Genomic DNA, 25758 nt, shown 5'->3' with positions numbered 1-25758 from the left:
GACCGATAACTTGTCAACTTTGATTTGTTTATTAAGAGCTTATAGCTGTTTTACATCTATAAATGTACATATTCAGACAGTGCTCTTAATTATGGTCTTGAGGGAGGCATTTAGCAAAATAAGATATTTGCCTTTCTTTTTCTTTGTTCAGCTTAGCCACTCAGTATCACTGCTACACAGTTTAGCAACTAGCACATAAATGTCTACCGTACAATTTTCAGTCTATCAGCTAAAGTGATGTGGTTAAAATTTTTCAAATGTTCTGGCACTTGGCACTATAGGCCTGACCTTAGCAGTATCATACAATTTTAATTCCTGTGTGCTCATGCATGTGTGCACAAGTGTGCAGCACTGTGTACTATGTATAAACAAAACATGCTGTATTAAGTTGAATGTATATACTGTATAGAATTACTGCTTTACTGCCCGCAGAACTATCAGTCTTGGTTGATGTTTCATATGAAGTACATCTCAATTACGGAGAGCACCTGCCACCTTGACATCAGTAACTCTTGCATAGCTATAAAATTCTGAATTTATTTCCTTCCAAAATTTTAATTAAATTATCTAATTGATCTGTAAATGTTTTTTTGTTAAAAATAGTTTAATACAAATTTGGAAATATTCATCTGCAAGCTAAAACACAACAGACAACTCACCTTGCTTGAACTTTGCACCAATAGCTGATCTGTGCGACAGAGGGCTTTTTGTCTTTTCACAAGCCACAGAGATAGAAAATTTTTTGTGTGTTTTCCATTCTTTAATGAAAGTTTGGAAGAGAGTTTTATCATTTGCAACATCAATTATTGAGAAATTATCAGCACTGCAAGATGCTGGAGGAACGTTTTCCTGAGATAAATGGAGTGAAAAACATTCATTTATCAGTGAATTATCCTCAAGATTAAACTCCATATGTTCTGAATGTTCTGGCTGATGTTGTAACACTTGTTCCTGTATGGGTAAAACAGATTTATCCTTCTGTATCAACTGAACATATGGAATTTTATCTATAGAGATTGGATTTTCTGTTTTTGTCACAACTGGTATTTCTATGCATTTTGAAGTAGACTCTATGACATTCAGTGGTGAAAAGGGCATTTTGTTCCCATCTATCCAAGAAACACAACTTCCATTTTTGTTTTTTTGATCATCCTTCATTCTTGTTACACAATTTCTGCCAAAATCTTTGTGCAAGGATAATTCACATTGATCAGGACAAATGGCAGGAGTCCTTGAATCTGTAGTATTCTTAGAAAACACTAAATTCAATTTGTTTTTTGGCCCCAGTTCAGATTTATCATTGGAAGGACTTAACCCTCTGTCTAAAATTTCCTGCATTCCTGGACTCAAATCAAATAAAACATCAGAGTTGTTCATTCGCTTATCATTTTCTTCTGCACAATCTTTCTGTGGAATTTCACTTACATTCTTTTCACTACTTTTTAGCCTTTTCATTGTCTTATTCAGAATCTTGCCGTTTTTATAAAAAGGAGGTAAAACCACATCATTTAATATTTTTGGTTCATGTAAAGAACTAGTATCTGACATTATAAAGTTACATCCCATTGACAATTTTTGGTTCACAGTGCTATTTGATATAGCTTTATTCGGTCTTGTTTTCAATTCACCCGAGGTATATTTTAAAGCACTTTTGAACAAAGGAAGGTTTACCAGCTCCTGTGTCTCCATAATTATTTCACTGTTATCACCATCCTGGGAGCCATCCATGTGATTAAAGTCTCCATCAAATAATAAACTATCATTGCCATTCAGATTTGCTTCATTTATATCCACAGTGGATGGATATTGGTTGAGAGACAAAGAAATATTATTTGGAAGAACAGTGAGCTGTTGTTCTGTTAAGTTTGGAGTTTGATAGTGCCGTAAGAAGCTATCCAACTGGGAATCTGCAACAGAAAAACAACTTGTTTCCAAGCCAACTGATGTTCCTGGGTATTTTTCAGTTTGACGCCATCCCAAATCTGATACTTTACTAAGCAATAATGCTGAATGTGCTTTTCCACACTCTAGTTTATCTTTAATACATATAGCATTTTTTTCTGACATATTGGTACCATTTATATCAATGCAGTTTTTCTGTGTTAGACTGGCTACCAGTTTTTTGTCTTTGATTTGTTGCTTGTTAGCAGTTTCATCTGCCATCTGCTGTTGTAGTAGTCTATCTGTTTGGGTATCCAGCTGGAAGCTTTCTTCAAATTCTTTGAAGACAAGATCCAAATCAGGAGAATAACCATTCTTAATACGTTCTGTGTTGCTTGAAAAACTGCAGGTATGAATATTCACTTCATCTCTATTTGCAGCTTGTAATATCCCATTGGGATTTGTAATTGTATTTTCATCCATACTTTGCTTGAAATGAAGTTCAACATTAGATTTAAATCTAGTTGCAACATCGTTTTTTATGCCTTCTTTCAAGCTTCTCTTCATAATGTCTTCACCGCTTTCCATTGCTTCACCGGCATCCAACATCTGTTTCTCATGTGAATTTATCATATCTCTGTTTAAATTCATTCGTTTCTTGGCACTAGGGTGTATGTCATCATTTCTTGCCTCTGCCCCTATTGGAACCTTATTATCAATCTCTTCTGCTGAATTACCATCCAGCTGCCTCTTATTTTTTTGTTTAACGGACAATATATTTTTAATTTGTGAATTCACACTTGTGTCTGTATTGTGGTTATTTCTGAGTTTCTGGTGGCCTTCTGTAACACTTTCCTTTGTGGAAAGTGTGTAAGACGTATCCAGTAAGATTGAGGTATTGGGGTTCCACTGCACTCCCCAAAGAGCTAAGTCGTGCTTTAAAAGCCTTTTAGCCTCCTCTACAATCAGACGGGCTGCTTCACCTTCAGTTAAGCCTTTCATTCCAGACATCCACATGAAATGGGTGTTAAGGCGCTCCATGGCAGCTTGCTCATCTTCATCTACTGCTCTGCGAGTGCTAAAGCAAGGGACACAAACCAGTTTTATTAAAAAAATTATCTTTCATTTTTAAATATAACTAAGGAATTCATACAGTATCTTCTTATCTTTGACTAACACAGGAGATCTTTTGAGGCAAAGTGAACACTTGACAGAAGACAGATGCCCTCCTTTCAAACCACCTGTAAAAAAGTAACAAGGAAGATGGTTCTGGTAGGCAAGAAGGGAAATATCTGCAGCCTTGAGGGAAAGAAGTACTAGAATAAAGCAAGAATGATGCTTAAAGTATTTACAGATTGAATGAGTTCAACAATTGAGCATGATCAGGCACCTGCTTTGGACGAATAGGATTAATAAGTGGGGCAACAGCCAAATGAAAGGAAAAAAGTTGGGAGGGAATGAATGCAGTCCTTTCCGCAATCCCAAGAAGGTTCCACTCCCATTTGCACTCTGATTCAGGTGACTCTGATAATCTCCCAAGTGGCCTGAATGACTCTTTGCTGACTGTAAAGATATAAATCTTTCCATTCCCCACCACTTAACTTAGGACCGAAGAAGCTTCTTGGGTAAGAAACGAAAGGTCTTCAGAAGGGGGGGGGGAGACAAAGTCCAGTTGCCTTTTGTTTTGTTTTTTGTTTTAAAAAAAGCAACTTAGGGACAACCATGACCTGGATTATTGAGAATCTCCATAGACATATGGAAGGGAGTGCAAGACACACAAGCATATTACAGGACGTCCTCCCTTAACAACCATTCATTAAGGAACCATTTGAAGTTATGATGGTGCTGAATGAATAGTACTGTGATGCCCAGTCCTCAAAGCTGCAGCACCCCCAGGGTGATCAAAATGGGTGCTTGACAGCCCGCCTGCATTTATTCACAGGGTGCAGTTCAGTTTCCCTCCACCCACTTGCTTCCCCACTCCCCATCTCTGCCCTTTTGGCGGCCCTGCACTTAGCTGTCTCTGCTGCCCCAACTGATCTTTGCCATCTTTTTCTTCCCACTGCTGATTTCCAGTCTGGCCCTCCACAAGGCAGCCGCTGACTACGAGGGCTTCTTCCGGAGGCCTTCTGAAGCCTTCCTAATCCTCATAAGAAGGCTACACATGGCCAGCAGCCACCTAGTGAAGGAACAAGCTGATTTCAGAAGAGCAGCGAGTACATGTAGGGCAATGGGGGCGCACAAGGTGGTGGAATGGAGGGTGCCTCAAAGGGCAGAGATGTGGGAGATAGGCAGTTGGGGGTGTTGCAGTGGAGGTGAGTGTGGCAGGGCAGGAGAAGAATGAGAGCCTGGACTAATGGCCACAAATGGGACTACTGAAACTAATGTCACCGAGTGATGCAGTCATGTGATGTTACACCTGCAACTGCATTACTCAGTGATAAAAATTCTGTTCTTAATTAGGGACTACCTGTAAAGATTTCAAGCTACCATTCTTTATACAAAACTCATGAAGTATAGGAACATGGAGCTGAAATGGAGTTCAGAGAGTCAGTTTGGTATAGTGGTTAAGGCACAGGGGTACAAAGAGCAAGGCCAGGAGTTTGGGCCAGTCCCTCACTCTCACCTCACCTCATAGGGTTGTTGTTGTGGGGAAAATACGAGGAGGGAGGTGTGTTGGATATGTTTCCACCTTGACTTATTTAAGAGCCTTGATGGAACAGTGGGCTAATGCCTCCTTAAGTAACACCAGCTGCCTGCAATTAGTGCAGGTTCGCATCCCACCAGGCTCAAGGTTGACTCAGCCTTCCATCCTTCTGAGGTAGGTAAAATGAGGACCCAGATTGTTGGGGGCAATTAAGCTGACTTTGTAATAATGCCGCTTGGGGGTGTGTGTGAAAGCCCTAATAAGCAGGCATATACATAGAATGAAGGCTACTGCTAAGCTTGTAAGCCGCCCTGAGTCTTCGGAGAAGGGCAGGATATAAATGGAATTAAAATAAATAATAAATAAAATAAATAAAAATTATAAAGGTAGGATACAAATAAATAAATTAAAAGAAAATAAAAAATCGCTTATGTCACTGATAATTTATGAACTGTATAAGCTATTTTCTGTGTATATATATATACCTGAGTATATATATATATACCTGAGTATCACACTGCAGTGCCTAAGGAAAGAAAGTGGGAAAGCAGGAGCTAAATATTGTAAATTTTGACCTACTATAAAGTCAGCAAGGAACAAATCATTAATTCCAACTTTTTATAATTTTATGTTCTTCAAGAATAGAAGAAAACCCTCATTGGAATATTTTAATATATACATATTTTAAACAGAAAATGGCAACATATTTGTGATGGACTAAGGTGTGGATATTTTTTGGGTGCTTTAGAGTTAATGCTGACTTCTGGTGACTGCCTGGATAAATTCCTGCAGTTTTCTTAGGAAGATTTCAGAAGTAGTTTGCCATTGTCTGCTTCCTAGGGTGAGAGGGTGACAGGCCCAGGGTCACCCAGCTGCCTTTGTACCTAAGGTGGAGACTAGAACTCATGTTCTCCCAGTTCCTACACTATACTATGCCTCAACACTACACTAAAGTGGTTCTCTGGATTAAGCTAACACTGGGGGGGGGATAAGAATCATTAACCAAGGGGCTGTAGAAATAATAGTAAAATCTCTAATTAAAGTGAGTCATATATGGAATTGGTTTCTATATCTCTCTCTCTCTCTCTATATATATATATATATATATCATACATGGAATTGGTTTCTATATATATATCTCTATATATATATATATATATCTACACACCTAAGCGTGATACTATCTTCTACTCACTAAAAAAGGACTACTTATTTCCCATAAAAATTGATTTTTCATTTTGTCAGTAAACTAAATTGTGCAAGTTGGAAGTGATTGTGGACAGCAATATCTTTGTCTGGGTGGGATGACAAGGATTATCTAATTATCTGACCAAAATCAGTATGTCAGTTACCAAGAGATCTTGCACAGCTAAATGGCTCCAGAGTAAAAGGAATAAAACGAAGACAAATATGTTGCAAAGGAAAGTCTGTTAAGTTCTTTCTTCCCTCCTTGAAGTAAGATCGCAAATATGGTTAACTTGGCAGGAAGAGGGACTTTAGCAGCTTTTGTACTTTTTCTGCCTGCTATAACCTCTCACTGATGGAGAATTCAAGAGTATTTGAATTGTATCCAAGTGAACTATTATCCAGTAGCTTAACCTTCCTCAAGTTACATTACACAAAAAAGATATTCAGCAATACTGAAATGTTTTCCTACCTTCTGAATGGTGCTGCATTTCTGAAAACCTTTTCTACTTCCTCAAGAGTCCCTTTAGCTACATCAGCCACTGTGATGAAACCGGCATTGTAAAGAGCTCTAGCACACTGTGCATTTAGCAAAGATATCCGGACAAGATCACAGAGTTCTCTCTGAATTCCAAAATTAAGGCGACTCTGAAACTGGGACAGCAATTGTTCCATGTTGTGCCATCCCAGCTGCTTACAGAAAATAGTAATCATCCCTGGAATATAGAAATATATATTTTAAAATATAAATAGAAGAGGAAAAAGATTGAATCTGCCATTCCACATTAGTGAATGTCTGTCTGAAAATTCTGAAAACTCAGATTCCCTTGGGGTATGTTCTCTCACATGAAATAATCATCTAGCAAATGTTTGAATGTTTAAATCATCCAGCAAATGTAGCACAACTCAGTCAAGAAAAAAACTTTTAATGCATTAAAGCACAAGAATGGATGCCTTTTGAACAACTTAACAATCTTGAGCTTTTAAATTGTCTGGTTATGCTAAGAATATCTTTCTCTGAATCAAATGATCTAAAGAAAACTTATAAGCATACTCTGTTTATGTTCAATCATTACTAGTGTCACCTTCTATCTCCATATTTGTCTTACAATGTGCTAAATTTTGTTTGTACCTGAAAGTAGTTCAGCACTACTTTCCCTCTCCTAGGTGGTATCTTTTAAGATGAATAATGGGGCTTTTTAACATTTAGAAAACTTATTTCAGAAAACCTTGTACTTAGCAAGAATGGACATTTTGTCTAAACTGCTAATATGAGGAAAACTGAATGAGTAAATAGTTAAATATTGGTAAAAATGAGTCCTCTGTTGCCTGAAGAGGGGGGGAATCAATGACACTACAATTTTGGTGAACACACTCAAAGAAAAAGCAGTATTTCCCCAGATATTCTATTCAAAGCCCTTTGTGGAAATACACCTCCTTAAGTCTGAAAAAGCCAAGGAACTCTCTGTAGATTGTTTAGAACAGTATAGTATGTGTCCGTATTCTGTTTTCCATTTTTTTCCCTAGAGGAAAGGAACTAAGGTTATTGCATTAATATTAAAATAATTTTTAATCCAAAATGTCTGATATTAACATTTAGGTTGGGGACCACAGATGAACTATAATTGCACTCAAAGACTTCTGCTCCATTTAAAACGTTAGATTTTGCCTGATTGGCCACCAAGTTACTGTTTCATATAAGTTGGAATTTCTTGCTAATTATTATATTCTTAATAACTTAATGATTGATATTTCTTATCAACTGGCCTGCTTATCTTGATTTCTGATTTGAATTTAATATTCTTACAGTGTTAAATTGATGTTTTTAAAAATTATTTGTTCCAATTCAATATGACCTGCAAAAATGATATAACTTTTTCTTTCACCATCCTGTAAATCTTAATGTAATTTTTCTGCTTTGTAAATCCTCAATATATTTTTTCTATTTTTTTTCTACAAGTATTCCTTGGGTTATGATGGGAATTGGGACAAGAATTTCCGTTGCCAAGCAATGCCATCATAAAAGCACGACTTGTGCTATGTGATTGCATTCACTTACTGACACCAATCCCAGCAGTCCTAACTGCCCTAGTAACACCAAGATTGTGTGAGTTGTTAAGCAGGAAGAGGCAGAAGCCCAAGGACTCCAAGCAGTCCAGTAGGAAAGTTCTGTGGGTATCGTGAGGAGACCCCATGGGCAGGCAAGTGAACAGATGGCATAGGGACAGAGCACGGGTAGATGATAACTAGCAAGAACAAGAACAATTTCCAGTTTCCTGCTGGCTTCCCCAAATGACTTTACTTGTGGGAAGCTGGCAGGAAACAAATGCCAATTTCCTATAGCAAAACAAGGCAGGAACAATTGTGAAAATAGTTTATTCCCCACATCTTGATCATTATGTGCCATTGTTATTGAATCTTAATGACCACACAGATTTTCTCCATGGTTCCCCACATATGGAGGTTATTTCTACCTTTGTGTGCACACTCCAGGATGTTTTATCAAGTGAGAGAGGCAATTACAGGTAATTCCCATCAAAAAAGAAAATATTGTCATGGTTTGTTGAAAGCTTGTATATGATTTTTTTTTCCTGGCTTAAAAGAACATGTTCAGTAAATCTTGCTCAGTCATAGCTATAATGTGAACATTCCTTCTATCTTGGTTTTGTTGTACAAATGGCCGTTGGACCTATTTTAATCTTTACCAATGCTCCATAATGGAAGAATGAGAATGAATGTAATGATAATGAGGTAAGTATGGAAATTTGTCATCTTTTCTGTTTTGCTTGTTGAGAAAGTGCATGCACAAAGTACCTACTTAATACCAGTAAATGAAATTGACTGAAAAATGGAGATTGATTTATTAAACCAGGCTGTCACCTAAATTGTTGTTCATTACTTATTTGGAACACTATCAGTAATTTCTTACCTGCATATGTAGCGGCAGACTGTTGTAAAGACTGAAGCTGTCCACGACTACAGCCATATTTCTTTGCAACATCCTTTAAAGGAACTTCATTTATTAAATCCAGAAGAGCCAAGCTTGTAAAAAATCTGTATTAATAAAATTAATTAAGATACAATCATGTTATATTTCTTTCTGTAAAAGAAAGCAAAGTGACCAAACAGATATTTGATAAAGAGGTAGAAAAATTGATAAAATGGGAAGCAAAAAGATAGACAACTGTATCCTGGGTAACCTTTCTCAGTGGTGTGAAAAAGTTAGATTATAAAGCTGCCGCAAAAATAACTCATCAGTAATAATTGTTTCCAGCTAAACAAATAGAAATTGCTGCAGATAAAGAGACAAATTTTGCAACTATGTACAGTCATGGCCGAAATTGTTGGCACCCCAGAAATTTTTCCAGAAAATCAAGTATTTCTCACAGAAAAGTATTGCAGGAACACATGTTTTGCTATACACAGGTTTATTCCCTTTGTGTGTATTGGAACACAACAAAAAAGGGAGGAAAAAAAGCAAATTGGACATGATGTCAAACAAAACTCCAAAAATGGGCCGGACAAAATTATTGGCACCCTTTCAAAATTGTGGATAAACAAGATTGTTTCAAGCATGTGATGCTCCTTGAAACTCACCTGGGGCAAGTAATAGGTGTGGGCAATATAAAAATCACACCTGAAAGCAGATAAAAAGGAGAGAAGTTCACTTAGTCTTTGCATTGTGTGTCTGTGTGTGCCATGCTAAGCATGGACAACAGAAAGAGGAGAAGAGAACTGTCTGAGGACTTGAGAACCAAAATTGTGGACAAATATCAACAATCTCAAGGTTACAAGTCCATCTCCAGAGATCTAGATTTGCCTTTGTCCACAGTGCGCAACATTATCAAGAAGTTTGCAACCCATGGCACTATAGCGAATCTCCCTGGTCGTGGACAGAAGAGAAAAATTGATGAAAGGTTGCAATGCAGGATAATCCTGATGGTGGATAAGCAGCCCCAAACAAGTTCCAAAGGAATGCAAGCTGTCCTGCAGGCTCAGGGAGCATCAGTGTCAGCGCAAACTATCCGTCAACATTTAAATGAAATGAAACGCTATGGCAGGAGACCCAGGAGGACCCCACTGCTGACACAGACATAAAAAAGCAAGATTACAGTTTGCCAAAGTGTACTTGAGTAAGCCAAAATCCTTCTGGGAAAACGTCTTGTGGACAGATGAGACCAAGATAGAGCTTTTTGGTAAAGCACATCTTTCTACTGTTTACCGAAAACAAAATGAGGCCTACAAAGAAAAGAACACAGTACCTACAGTGAAATGTGGTGGAGGTTCAATGATGTTTTGCTGCCTCTGGCACTGGGTGCCTTGAATGTGTGCAAGGAATCATGAAATCTGAGGTTTACCAAAGGATTTTGGGTCGCACTGTAGAGCCCAGTGTCAGAAAGCTGGGTTTGCGTCCGAGATCTTGGGTCTTCCAGCAGGACAATGACCCCAAACATACGTCAAAAAGCACCCAGAAATGGATGGCAAGAAAGCGCTGGAGAGTTCTGAAGTGGCCAGCAATGAGTCCAGATCTGAATCCCATTGAACACCTGTGGAGAGATCTTAAAATTGCTGTTGGGAAAAGGTGTCCTTCCAATAAGAGAGACCTGGAACAGTTTGCAAAGGAAGAGTGGTCCAAAATTCCGGGTGAGATGTGTAAGAAGTTTATTGATGGTTATAGGAAGCGACTGATTTCAGTTATTTTTTCCAAAGGGTGTGCAACCAAATATTAAGTTAAGGGTGCCAATAATTTTGTCCGGCCCATTTTTGGAGTTTTGTTTGACATTATGTCCAATTTGCTTTTTTTCCTCCCTTTTTTTGTTGTGTTCCAATACACACAAAGGGAATAAACCTGTATATAGCAAAACATGTGTTCCTGCAATACTTTTCTGTGAGAAATACTTGATTTTCTGGAAAACTTTCTGGGGTGCCAACAATTTCGGCCATGACTGTATGTATGTATGTATGTATGTATGTATGTATGTATGTATGTATGTATGTATAAATAAATAAATAAATAAATAAATAAATAAATAAATAAATATTGAGTCATTACCTTTTGTGGATAGCCATTTGCCTATATTGCTTCTCTGTTTTAGCAATGATGTTGCCTTTGACGGAACAAGCCAAAAAACTTTCTTCAATCCCCACAAGTTGTGCTACTCTTCTCAATGAGGCAGGCAGCTTCTCCCACAAGCAAAAGAACTGGTACCAGTCTATTTTGGTCCAGTCTTCATAAACAGGAGTGACCTACAAAAAACCCAACCAAACTGAGTTAGTTTTCAAATTATAAGATTTCAATTTCTTTGGAGAAATGTTGAACATTTTTCATAATAAAAAGAAGTGGATCTAATGTTGGCTGAAATAGTGTTTTACTAATACGAGTCCCAATTTGGCTCTAGGAGGGTAATACATAATATTCATATGAGATTGCTCTTTGCTTTTTAATCCATACCTTGGCTAGCTTGTTGGAGGGGGGCTGTTGGAGGGGGAAGAAAGATTTTTATACTCCAGTTACAGTGTGTGTGTACTGGAGTGAGTGTACAGTGTTTACTGGGAAGTGTATCTGTAGCCATGTACTTGATAGAGGCTCTGACTAAGAAATAATCTAGGCATAGAAATTAAATAAGTTTGCATAAAAGGACAAATAATCTTGCAGAATATCCAGCACCCCGGGTGTCATGGCGACATGGATGAAAGAAACCAGAGCTCTGGTTTCCTAATCCGATTTCGCTTGTCTGGAGACCCAAAGAGGTCAGAAAGTCGCCCTGGAGAGGAAAAGAGAAGGAAGGGAAACCTTGGGAGTTCGGAGCCAACAGTGGTTGGTCCAAACAGACCGAGGAAATTCTTTAAACAGGCAGGAGAAAGGCTGCCAGAAAATAAGCAGACAACCAAAGTCATAGATAGCTGGGGAAGAAGTGAAGAGCTGCGGCAGCGCCGACAAACAGCTAACTGTCAATGATGTGTTTGATCTGGGTGAGATTGTTCTTTATTTCTCTTCCCTATGGACTTTTAAAATATAAATCCCTGAATTGGATAACTTTTAAAAGTAAAAACCCCAGGAAGACTTGGGAAGAAAAGAGTTAAAAGCAGCAAGAAATCTGAAATGGGGGGACAAAATTAAGGAATATAAAAATATGCAGAAAAGATTTGAGACTGATTGAAAAAAATGATAATCTTTCGTTGGATAACTTTTTTGATTTGGGAAGATTTTTTTACTTTGTTGTGAAAGAGCATTTTAAATAAAAGATAAATGAAAGATAAAACATAAAGAGGAAGATATAGCAGAAGTGATTATTAATCTATTATCAGAGGCCCTAAAAACTGAAAGATTGGAGATGCAGCAAGAAGTGGATGAAATATTTAGAATGAACTCAAGTTACATGAGGAAACACAAATTGCCCAGAGAAGTCCAGGTAAGATTTATGAAGAAAACAAGGGATGAGATATTAAGAAGAGTCAGAAATGACTCATTACAATATAAAGAAATAGTAGTGCTGAAACAGATTCCCAAGAGAATAAGGGATACTTGAAGACAATATCATTTCTTGACTACAAAGCTGATTGCAAAAGGAGTAAATTTTAGATGGCTGATGCCAGAAGGGATTCTAATCAATTGGAATAACAAAAGATATTGATTGGATTCAGTGTGGAAGGCAAAGGATTTTGATGAAAGATATAGAGCATTTCTGGGAGAAAGAACACAATATCAACAAGAGGATGGAAGAAGCCAGAAAAAGAAAGAACAAACAATAGAGGAAACAACTACAGAAGTGGAAGAAGAAAAAGACAAGATGAATCAAGAAGGTGAGGGAACAGTAAGAGAGTAGAGGATTACGAGATCAACAAGACCTAAATATAAGTAAATCAAAATGGAGAAGGAAAATGGATTTTTTTCAGTGAATATAAATGGATTGAATTCCCCATCAAAAAGAAAAAGAATTTTCAAACTACAGAAATTAAACATTGATATAATTTGTTTGCAAGAGACCCACATAAACAACATCATAAATTATTGGAAAATCCAAAACTTGGAAAACTTTATTACACATCAGCTCAACAAAAAAAGAGTAGTTATATATGTTAAAGAGACAATAGATTCCAAAATGATTTATACAGATGAAGAAGGAAGAATATTAATGGTAGAAATATTTTTAAATCAAAAACAGATACTTTTGATAGCAATATATGTACCAAATAACAAACAAGAAGAATTTTATCAAAACCTTCACAGAAAAATAGTAGAAATGGAATATCAAAATATATGCTTAATTGGGAATTTCAATGCAGTAGTAGACGGGACATTAGATTATAAAAGCAGTAAATCAGGGAAACAAGGAAGAAAAAAAATATCTAAGACTTTTTTCAACATGATAGAGGATAGACTTTTTAAGTTCAACATTGTAAGATGTATGTGACAAATTTTTATTGAAGGCAAAACTCCAATAAATACATGGACAGAAGCAAATGTTACTTTGATACCAAGAGGACTCAGATCTGATCCAGATAAAAAATAGACCGATATCGCTACTGAATGTGGACCATAAAATATTCACTTCAATAATAGCTGAGAGGCTGAAAAGTTTTTTGACTGACTTTATACATCCAGATCAAAATGGATTTTTGCCAAAGAGACAAATAAAAAATAATTTGAGGGTAATACTAGATATATTGGAATATTATGAACTTCATCCATGGAAACAACTGGCATTAGTATTTTTAGATGCCCAAAAGTCATTTGATGTTTCTCGGGAATTTATGATTCAACAACTAAAAAAAATATTATTTTTGTTTCAAACGATACTTATGAAACTGGAGCAAAAATTCTTTGAAGATTTAAACTCTCTAATTCAAAAATTTATCTAGCAAGGAAAGAAAGCTAGAATTAAATTGAAAATGTTACAAGAAGCCAAGGGAAATGGAGGCTTTGGCTTGCTAGATTGGCTTTTATATTATCAAGCATCAGTATTAACATGGATAAAAGAATGGATAACTCTTAGAAATAAAACATTGCTGTATCTGAAGGGACATGACTTACAATTTGGTTGCCATGCTTTTTTATGGTATGGAAAAAATGAAATACATAAATACTTCCAAAACCACTACATTAGGCACTGTAGATTGTTATATTTAAAATCCAATAAAATATTTATTAAAAAAGAAATGCACTATTATTAACTTGAGAAAAAAATAAAATATAAAATTTATCTGAAAATTCCAGGATGGCTTTCAACAATGGAAACATCTGTACTTCCAAATCTAGTCAGTCTTGATAAAATATGAACATACAAAGAAATCCTAAATTCTGAAGGGAACTTAAAATCCAGGCAAGAGATGGAAAATCAGGGCATCAATTTAACATGGTGGTCACATTTACAAATGCAAGTCAGATATGACAAAGATATTAAACAGTATGGATTTTATAAAAAGCAGACTATGTTTGATCAGACATTATTACCTTCTGATGAAAAAATGTACAATTTCTTATTAAATTTCAAAATGGAAGATGAACAAGTAAAAGAGACAATGATAGCATGGGCATAGAATTTAGAATCTAATATAGACTTACAGAAGTGGCAAAGTTTATTTTTTTTTTAATTTTTTTATTTTAATTCCATTTATATCCCGCCCTTCTCCGAAGACTCAGGGCGGCTTACAAGCTTAGCAGTAGCCTTCATTCTATGTATATGCCTGCTTATTAGGGCTTTCACACAAACCCCAAGCGGCATTATTACAAAGTCAGCTTGTTGCCCCCAACAATCTGGATCCTCATTTTACCTACCTCGGAAGGATGGAAGGCTGAGTCAACCTTGAGCCTGGTGGGATGCGAACCTGCACTAATTGCAGGCAGCTGGTGTTACTTAAGGAGGCATTAGCCCACTGCTCCACCAAGGCTCTTGGTCTTGTGGGAAAGAAACTATAAATTGACAATGTCAGCTTCATTTAAAGAAAACTTATATAAAATGTTCTATAGATGGCACTTGCCACCAAAAAAATTAGCAAAAGATGTTTAAAAATATGTCAGAGAAATGTTGGAAATGTAAACACAAACCAGGTAATTATTATCACATTTGGTGGACATGTGTTAAAGCAAAGAGATATTGGACAATAATCCACACTTGGTTAGAAAAAATGTTAGAGAGACACATAGACTATAAACCTGCATTTTTTTTACTAGGTAGAATGCCAGAAAAACTTGATAAGCAAAGTATACATCTGATTCTACATGTGATAACAGCAACAAGAATTATATTTGCACAATATTGGAAGAACAAAGAAATACAACCAGAAGAAATAATCAAAAAATATTAGACTGTGTGGAAATGGACAGACGTACTTTAAGGTTGAAAGAAAAAGAAGAAACAGAATATTTTCAAACTTGGGACCTATTTTATCAATGGATAGAGAAAAGATTTAGGGATTAGGAATTTAATTTGTATTAGTGAATAAGATACTCAGACAACACGTTTTTTAAGCTAATAAAACTTTTAAAAAAATATCTTGCAGAATATCCATGTAGCTGATGCAAGGCCAAATAGGAGTCATGATCTGGAATCATGCTGTGTAAGCAAATCTGAGGAATCTCCAGTGTGCAAGTACATATATTCTTCTGATAAATCCATTAACACCTGTATGTTGCCTGGTAAGATGGCTTCCACATTTGATTTTCATGTCCTTCTGTACCTTCATTTCAGTGCTTTAAGATTCAGGATTATCTTACAGTCCCCCTATTCTTCTTTGGAATGGTGAATAAAATGGAGAATTAACTTTATTGCTCTATGTTGTGTCTTGACTTTCAAACAAGAGTTAAATATGTTTGATAGATACATTAAACCTAATCCACTACTGTCATACACACACACACACACACACACACACACACCTACCAAATAAAGACTGTGCAGATCATTCTCTAGAACAAAACTCTTCATTGCTCTCTGGAGATCAGCAAAAATTTCTAGTGCTGCTGTTGGGGAAAAGGAGGAAAACAGAGTAGCAGAGCCAAGATGTGTCGGACGATATATTTCTGCCAAGAGAAAAATGAAGCACTTATTATCATATGCAATGCAACCACAGTCTAGTTTTAGAGACAAATATTGATTTTGCTGCATCCAATTAATGTTGTTCATCCTTTGAAAGTTATATTCAATTGGAAATTAGACTAAGAATCTAAGATAATAGGGTACATGATTAATTATTTTCTGACCTAATAGGAACAAAGTGTATGCTGTACTATGATTTAATAAGAATAGATCTAGCCATCTTATATAGAACTACAGTCATTTAGAAAAATCAATTCGAAACAACAGCTCAGTGTCAAGTCAGAAAATTGGTTTATCTAGAAACATGCTAGCAAGGACATTCTGTTAATATCTCCAGTTAGAAGAAACAGGCTGTTTCCCCTGTTGCTTTTAGAAGACAGCAACCTGTTTCACTGAAGAAGACAAACTGTTTGGTTATTAAAAGGGTAACATTACAGAGAGTCCTTGCTTACTGATCCCTTGTTCAGTGATCCTTCAAAGTTGCAAAGGCACTGAATGTGTAGGGGAAACACCAGGCGAATGTGGAAAGGAATCCAGGCCATTACGGATTACAAGGTGACTCCCATCGAGATGCAAGGACGAGACGGACTTCTTAAACAAACTGAATACATTTTTGGTAGATTTGAGGCATCAAATAGCACTCCTGCCAGGAAAGCTGTGCCCCATCCTGATGAGCAAGTGCTAAGGTTTGATGTCGCCTCTATCCAGAAAACACTGCAGAAAGCTAACATTCAGAAAGCAGCAGGCCAGATAACATCCCTGGACGTGTCCTTAGGGAATGCGCAGATGAGCTGGCTTGTGTTCTCACAGATATTTTCAATCTCTCATTGCAGCAGGCAGTGGTCCCATCATATTTTAAGATGGCCATCATCTTGCCAGTGCCAAAAAAGTCCACTATTACAGGCCTAAATGATTACCGCCCGGTTGCACTGACATCCACCATTACGAAATGCTTTGAGAAGTTGATAAAGGACATTATTGTATCCAGCCTCCCACCAGCATTTGAACCGCTTGTTTGCCTACCGACCAAATCACTCTACGGAAGATGCTATTTCTTCCATTCTCCATCTGAGCTTCAAGCACTTAAAGGAAAGAAATACTTATGTGCGTTTGTTGTTTGTTAACTTTAGTTCGGTGTTTAACACAATCATTCCCCAGCATCTAGTAGATAAACTGGGCCTTTTAGGCTTAAACACACCTTTGTGCAACTGGAATCTTAATTTTCTTACCAACAGCCCCAATATGTGCGAGTTGGAACAAATAACTCTAATACCATTTTCTTGAGCACAGGTTCTCCTCAGGGCTGTGTCCTAAGTCCATTGCTGTTCACCCAGTTGACCCATGACTGTTGTGCTAGGTTTGCCACCAACCATATTGTGAAGTTCGCAGATGATACAACAGTAGTGGGCCTTATTCATGATGACAATGAGGAAGCTTACCGCAAGGAGGTTGAGGGGTTAGTGAACTGGTGTAAGGAAAACAGCCTAGTTTTAAATACCGGGAAAACCAAAAAGATCATTGTCGAATTTAGCAAAGGCAGGCACAGCCACACTTCTCTGTGTATTAATGATTCACCTGTGGAGATGGTTACCAGCATCAAATTCCTGGGTGTGCAGCTAATGAGTAGGGTGGCTTGGTTGCTCAACAGTGAGAAACTGGTGAAGCGGGCACAGCAGCACCTGCATTTTCTGCGTCACATGAGAAACGCACATGTTCCTTCCCCTGTCCTGACCACTTTCTACAGGGGGACGATTGAGAGCATCCTGTCATACAGCATCACAGTCTGGTTTGGAAGCATCACTGCTTCAGACAGGAAGGCAGTGCAGAAAGTTGTGAGGATGGCCGAAAAGATCATTGGCAGTTCCCTCCCTCCCATCCAGGACACATCACAGAAGCGCTGCTTGATATCTGGGACACTACACATCCTCTTCATGACCTATTTTTCTTGTTACCTTCTGGGAGGAGGCTTCGTGGTATCCGTAGCAGAACATCCAGATTCAGCCATAGTTTCATTCCATACAGCATTAACCTTGTGAACTCTCAAGCTTCCTCCTTCCGTTATATATTCAAGATGGACAGTATTTAATATTTATTTGTTATGTATATGTAGGGGGATGGGTCTATACATAGGTTGTATATAGTATGTTTAGGTGTGTGTCATGTATGTGTTTCACTTTGAGAGCGGGCAACAGAGCCTTGGTGGAGCAGTGGGCTAATGCCTCCTTAAGTAACACCAGCTGCCTGCAATTAGTGCAGGTTCGAGTCCCACCAAGCTCAAGGTTGACTCAGCTTCCATCCTTCCGAGGTAGGTAAAATGAGGACCCAGATTGTTGGGGGCAATAAGCTGACTTTGTAATAATGCCGCTTGGGGGTGTGTGAAAGCCCTAATAAGCAGGCATATACATAGAATGAAGGCTACTGCTAAGCTTGTAAGCCGCCCTGAGTCTTCGGAGAAGGGCGGGATATAAATGGAATTAAAATTTAAAAAATTAAAATTAAATTTAATTTAATTTTTGACGTGCCATGGTGCCCACAGTAAAAAAAGACAATAAAGGTATCTTATCTTATTGAAAGAATGGCAGAACCTGGGGGCAAAGTTAAAAAAGGGATCAGCTTAGAATCTCTAGTAGCCATAAACAATCTAATTCCAACCTCCCTTGAATTCTTCTGACCCTTATTTAATTCCATGGAGGTGCTAACCCTTAGTTGAGAATATTAATGTTTAACTAACAGTCAGTACTGATTGAAATTGGCTTTGTAGGGATTCTTAATTCTGCCCTCAGGTTCTGCCACTCCTTCTCCAACAGAATGAGTGGTACTTAAAGTTCTGGCTCTCATAGCACCCTTACAGTCACATGCACAACATTTGGGCTCTTGACAATCAGCCAACACTTATTGTTATGTACATAGGGGATGTCACACTCATAGGGGATGTCACACAATGATAAGCTACTGACACCACCCGGTGGCAGGGTGCTCTGTCAGGATTGGCAGGGCATCCTTTGGCGGGAAATCCGGATATTGGGATTGGTTCGAAGTATACCTGGCTAGGTATATAAAAGGGGCAGTTGCCCTTTGTTAGAGTTAGTCTGTGCTGAAGCAATAAAGTGTACTATGTTGAACCCTGTGTCCTGAGTCGTCCATCTTGGCCATGCGGTCCAGAACTCACGATCTAACACTTATGATAGTTGCAGCGTCTGTAGTGTGCAGTGTCCACAGATTATTGACTGTGACTCTGGGCCTCCCAGTGCTCACTGAACTGTTTAAAAGGGGAATGTGTGGGAGGGCTGGTTTGCTGAAGGCAACCGTTTGAATAGCTCCTGTTTCATGGTTCATGTTTGCTCTCTTTGCTCTGTTTATGTTTTTATGTTAATAAATTTGGCAGGCTTAGTTCCAGCCTCTTGCCTTCTTGTAAAAGGGGTTGTCTCTGCCTTTTCTGCAGGGCCGGTAGTAGGTTGGTACAGAACACTCACAAAGACCTGCGTCCTCCTTTTCTCTGCCCCTCTCTGCTCATCTATAGCACCCTGTCTTCCAATTTGGGTGTGGCCTGCATGGAGCTCCCCCACCCCCCTGTGCCACCCATATGCTCTTTATCTCCTGCTGCTTTCTGCTTTCCAATTAACCATTTGCACATTTTGGGATTACAGGGGCAACCAGGACTGCAGGACTGCTGTTGCTGACAACATGCATTATAACTTCATTGCCTAGAGACAGCAATTCCAGTCCAAATTGCCATCATAACCCAAGGACTATCTGTGCAGATAAATAATTTGTTTTTCCATTTCTGGTGTCAATACAAACATATACATGTGAGAGTAGCAAACCAATTGATTAACTAATAGAAGAGCCACATCATCCAGCAGTTTTATGAGAGACATGAATACATGACTTCACGCTTTCTATAGAAGACATGAGATTGCTGCAGGTCAGCTGATAAAGGACTACAATAGAGGATAAGGGTGCATTTCATGTATCATCACAACAGTGTCCCAGGTATAGCTCTTCCACAGATAGGATAAAAAATAAATAAAATAATACCTGCTTAGCATAAAGTAAATAAATTAAATGTCATTGATTAAAAGAGCCATGTTAGTTTATGGTGGCAAAAGTTCAGAAGTGGGGGACCTTTTTCAATTAATCAATTGTATTCAAAGGCATAAGCTGAAAACCAAAAGCTGCTTAATAAAATGTGTTAGTTGTATCATATGCTACCAAACTCCTGATTAAAAATAAGCCACAGATTTATTTCTGATTGGACATTTACTATATTAGATTGCCAACATTTATGAAGATAAGCATGTATATCTAATATGTATTTGATTGTAAATTCAATTACCATTTATTTATTGTAATCAGAAAATATAATTACTATAAAGTACTACAAATGTTTCCTGATCTACATTTCCTTAATTGTAATTAAAAATACTCAATTCATATATAAATTAGCATTTTTACCTTTGCCAACGTCCGTTACTGAAATCATGATGAATTCCTTCTCAAGCAGCCATTTCACACAAGTTTCAATAGATCCCTCACAAATTTTCTCCTGCTCTCTCCTACAGTCTTGGAAGTCTCTCAAACTAGCTGCGAGGAGTGTACAGGATGCATAACTCTGGATGTCTTCTGAAGAGCTAGCTACTCCACTTACAATGATCTATCAGAATAAAAGGGTAATAAACATACTTGAAAAGATATAGGTTATTTTTGAAAGTTACCTGTTCAGGTTGGTGCACATATCAGGAACAGTTGTGTATAGTACATACATTTCAAACACTGACATATCTTCAAACATGTATAGATCTCTGTAACTGTAAATCAATATTCCCTTTAGGATAAACAAACATATAGAAATGTATTGACATTTGATTTTTTTTGTACCTCTCTAATCTTGAGACTGTTGGGCTATATCTTAACCATGTGTCAGTACCCATTTATTATTAAGGGGAACTCTCTCTGATTCTATTTCTTCTATTACTCTGGGTTCTGTCATACTCTAGAGGGAAGGGGCAAAGACGCTGCGGGCTGTCTCTTTGTTTTCTCTATCACTACAATGAATCCCTTTTGCTGTCTCTGCATACTTGCTCTTTGAACTGTCTCTCCCTTAATGGTAACTTGGGGTGAGAAAGAAATGTGCCTGTGGCCATCTGGCTTATCTCCCATTTCAGAAGGGAAGGTGCAAAGCCCCAACATCACTATGAGCCTGGGAAATACCGGTGTTATCAGCTCTTTCCCACAACGGGCGTAACACCTAAGGATGGGCCCGTTCAAACTGACCAGATGAACTATTGGGGTGGGGTTTGCTGGGGATTCTTTTAACCTATTGATCTGAGCGTGAAACCCTCAGATCCTGTGTATTATGCCTGCTATCAGCTTCTCCTAATAAAAGTTCCTTTTGGAAGCAACTGCTTCCATGAGTTCTGCTTTCTTAGGATGAGGTATTGAGGTGGGCCCTGACACCATGAATTTATGTTTAAGGCAACTTGAAGAGAATTCCTACAAATGCACATAGCAGCTTCATAGAAACAGTGCAAAATCTTGTTAACAAATAATATTTACATTATGAATGTTTTACTCATTCCTGGCATTACATACCTCAAGAATTGCCCGTAACATACTGGAGGTGATTCCTTCTCCCTTGAGGCTAAGCAAACAGCTACCCACTGGCTTCATACCACCATGGAGAAGAGCAATTCCTTTTGATTTTTCAGAGGGCTTACACACCAAAATGCTCTCACCTGTTACATACAATGTTGTAAATTAGAAAATGTTATATTGGTTCAACAGCATTCCCATGCATAAATAATATTTGACCACCTAGGTCAAATGGTTGCAAGCATATTTATGCAGGACTTGGCCACTGTTATTAAGGAGTAAACCTATATTTGATCACTTATATTCTTTGTTCCCTAACTATACTTTTTTTACATGCTGAGCATGCTGTTCAATATTTTAATAAACAGATACATGAAAAACAACAATAAACTTACTTGGATTTTGGACTGATTTTAGTATATACAGTTATGGCTGAAAATTAGCGTTGAAACCTGAGTATTATGAAATCAGTAAAACTTTTATCTATTTTTCTAGTCAAAATATTGATCTGGCTGCTGTTTCTTACATAATAGCAAGATTACATAACACTTGTCCTATCAGGCTCAAGGAAGACTTAGTGGAGGGAGGATCACATGAAAGGAGTATCAATGGCAACCAATCCTCTTAAAGACTTGTTCATGGAAAATAAAGTGATTACTTTACTTTCCAGGTATTTGCATTATATTGAATTCCAATATGACATGGTCACTCTCACCCATGTTTCCTGCAGTTTCAACAAAGCAGGGTATCTATCAATTAGGAAAATGGAAAATATAGAACCCAATCACCACTTCCAAAATGAAGCCAAGTACTGAAACCCAGAAAGGGTTTTCTTAAGCCAGCTTCATTTCCAGCCAATTTATACGGGTTATCAAGTGGCTTAAGGCTGCAGGGCTTTAAAAAAACATGTTCTCGAGCACGTAATCTGACCAAAACATTACTCAGTAGAAATGAAACGTAGAATAAATAATGTAACTATTCATATAAGGTTTCTCTTCTAACAGCTATTCTTTTGTTTGCTACTGCAACAATTCCATAATTATATAACTGACCAACCATGCAATGGCTTTTTAAAAATCTGAATCCTACATAACTTGGCAAATCTTGAACCAAAATAAAGTGAAAGGAAAAATTTACATTATACATTGAAAAAGTATGAAGAATGATGCTTAGCATTTATAACACTGGGATACTTTTAACCTAAAAATAAAATATATTAGACAAGAAATCACATTGACTTTGTTTTGTTTTGAGGACAGGAATAAGCAGGTACTAAACTGCGTCTCTCATTTATTTATTCTACCATCATGGTCGATGTTGAGAAATAATGGAAATGGCAGTTTAGCAACAACCAGAAGACCACATATTGCTCATGTAGATGTAATATTATTCTACTTTGCCTGACAAGCACACTGCCTAATCTTATTTTTAAAATTATACCTCCCCTTTCCTCAGGGATTGTGGTGGGAACACCAGATGAAGAACAGGGGTCCATCCATATTGATGGAGGTAGTGGAGGACCTTTTCAGCAAGATGGGACACTTCATCATGTTCATGTAGGAAGGACACTACAATAGTAATGGGGGGACTTCAATTTCCTGACATCAACTGGAGGACTAATTCTGCAGCAAGTGACCAATCAAACAGGTTCCTGACTAATCTAGCTGACAACTTTGTTGACCAAAAGGTAGAGGAGGGAAAGAGTATGTCAGAACCCATTCCTATTTTATTTCATTTCTATCTATCCTCTCTGATCTAAAAACGAATCCCACCTTTCTCTGGGTTCTGCCTGCAGGGCTATTACTTTCACTTCCTCTATTCGCTACAATGTAATCCTTTACTTTGTTTATTGGATCTGTATCCTCAACAACTTGTTTCCTGCGTTATCTCTCTCTCTGAACTCTATCTTTTAAACTATTAATAAAGAACAAAGGAGGAAATAAGGAATGTAACCTCAGTGCCTGGTTTATGTTTACACTCTCAGTGGAAGGTGTGAAGAAACCACTGACCTCGTTGCGTGAACTGGAGACAGGCCGATGTTACCTCCCCAGTTCCCACAATGGACGTAACACTTGGGGATTGGCCATCCCACATCAGGCGGTTGATCTATGGGGTGGGGTCTTGTTTGGGGATACTATAATCTACTGCACTGCACGGGAAATCTCAGATCCGGTCTTATGCTGCTATCACCTACTCTTAATAAAAGTTCCTGTTTGGAAGAAATTGTTTCCAAGAGTTCTGCTTTCTTAAGATGTGGGTTTGAAGTGGGACCTGACATTGCAGAGAACAGCAACAAAGATGATTAGAGGACTGGAGGCTAAAACATATGAAGAACGGTTGCAAGAACTGGGCATGGCTAGTCTAGTGAAGAGAAAGACCAGGAGTGACATGATAGCAGTGTTCCAATATTTGAAGGGCTGTCACAGAGAGGAAGAGACAATCTATTTTTCAAAGCACCCGATGGCCAATGAACAATGTATGGAAACTGATCAAGGAAAGATTCAACTAGAAATAAGGAGAAATTTTCTGATAGTAGTGAGAACAATCAACCAATGGAACAGCTTTCCTTCAAAAGTTGTGGGTGCTTCATCACTGGAGGCATTCAAAAAGACAACCACTTGTCAGAAATGGTATAGGATCTCCTGCTTGGGCAGGGAGCTGGACTAGATGATCTACAATGTCCCTTCTGTTATTCTGTATCTGGATGCTTTTTGTTAAACATAAATGATTTATATAGCAGTTTCAGATCATGGAAGTCAATTTAGTTCCATGTTTTCGAAGGCATTATTTCAGCTTTTGAAGGTACAAATTAATTTTTCATCAGCCCACCACCCTGTTACAAACAGGGAGGCTAAGAAGACTGACCAGATGTTGCAACACTATTTAAGGTGTTACTGTACATACAGACAGGACAACTAGCTGTCACTGACACCATTAGCTGAATTTGCATATAATTCTATCCATGCTGTATTACTGCAAAAGAACAAAAGTGGAGTCCTACAACCCTGCACCTACACCTCCAAAAAATTCACTGAAAGAGAGAGGAGATGGGCAATCTGGGAGAAGGAGGCCTTCCCCATTAGGTGGAGCCTGTTAAAGTGGCGACACTATTTAGAGCAGGGGTGTCAAACTCAATTTCATTGAGGGCCGCATCAGCATTGCGGTTACCTTCAAGGGGCCAGGTGGGTATGGCCAGGGTGGGCGTGGCCTACTGGGTGGGTGTGGCCAAAGTGCATATGGCCTACTGGGTGGGCGTGGCCAGCTCTACATCGTTCGCATCAAGGGTGCCTATGGGGGCCTGGACAGGAGTGGGACAGATCTGAGGGTCTCTGGCAGGAGGAGGGTCTCTGGGCCAGGGCCAAGGCAGAGGGGGCCGTTCCCTCACTGTTTCCAGGAGGGCTTCGTGGGCCGCATGAAGCCACTTCGCGGGCCGGATCCGGCCCCCGGGCCTTGTGTTTGACATGTCTGATTTAGAGGGAAGCAAGGTGCCACTTGAAGTATGGACAGATCACAAAAACCTAGAGGCACTGAAGACCCCCCCGCAAACTGTCCCCAAAACAAGTGCGGTGGGCACAGTACTTTAATTGTTTCAACTTCACTCTAAAGCACATGCCGGGATAGCTGATGCGCTATCCCGATTGCCCCAGTACAAAAGCGAACACAAAGAGGTCAACAAAGCAATTATCCCTAATTCACAACCTGTGGCACAACTCACACCTTGCAGAACCCCTAATCCGGGAGCGAGGAAGATAAAATGAGAGCTCCTCACCGATCAATGGTTCCAAGATAATCAAACCTCCTTAACATGCAGGCATGGTTTGGCATATAAGGGGGGGAAACTGTATCTACCTGAAGCCCTCCACCCTCAGTGCTCTCAAACACAGCCATGATATAAAACAGGCTGGACACTTCGGATATTTAAAAACTCTACACCTCATCAGCCGACAAATTTGGTGGCTGGGGCTAAAACGAGATGTAGAAAACTATGTCAGGAGTTGTACCACCATGAAAAGAATTCCAGGGGAAACCCCTGTGTTATTGCAGCTGGTGGCAGACCTTTCTCAACCATGGGAAGAAATAGCTATGGACTTTATTGTAGACCTACCCGAAAGTAGAGGAAATACTGTCATCTGGACTGTGATAGACCTGTTTTCGAAGCAGGCTCATTTTATCGCCTGCAAAGGACTCCCATCTGCCCAACGACTGACTAAATTGTTCCTGAAACATAGCTACCAACTGCATGGCACCCCTAAGCGAATAATTTCAGATATAGGAGTGCAGTTCACAGCAAAATTTTGGAGGAGTTTCCTTAAATTAATTGAATCATCTCAAGGCTTATCATCTGTTTTTCATCCAGCTACCAATAGGGCTGCAGAATCCGCTAACAAAATGGTGGAGCAATATCTCAGATGC

The 25758-nt window shown here is 38.4% G+C and overlaps 1 protein-coding gene across 1 annotated transcript in view; it reads right to left on the bottom strand.

Moving 5' to 3' along the window:
• The window catches only part of POLQ (DNA polymerase theta), a gene marked incomplete at its 5' end in the record, with an annotated part of 83319 nt that overhangs the window by 33637 nt on the left and 23924 nt on the right, over positions 1-25758 (bottom strand). Inside the window, 7 exon segments of the mRNA XM_081318921.1 lie at positions 660-2959; positions 6186-6429; positions 8643-8767; positions 10767-10960; positions 15598-15737; positions 20209-20407; positions 21346-21488. Coding sequence (XP_081175047.1) covers positions 660-2959; positions 6186-6429; positions 8643-8767; positions 10767-10960; positions 15598-15737; positions 20209-20407; positions 21346-21488 — 3345 coding nt within the window.

Source organism: Vipera berus, assembly GCF_964194415.1.
Source record: "Vipera berus genome assembly, chromosome: 2".
NCBI lineage: Eukaryota > Metazoa > Chordata > Lepidosauria > Squamata > Viperidae > Vipera > Vipera berus.
This window is presented reverse-complemented; position numbering and strand designations above follow the sequence as displayed.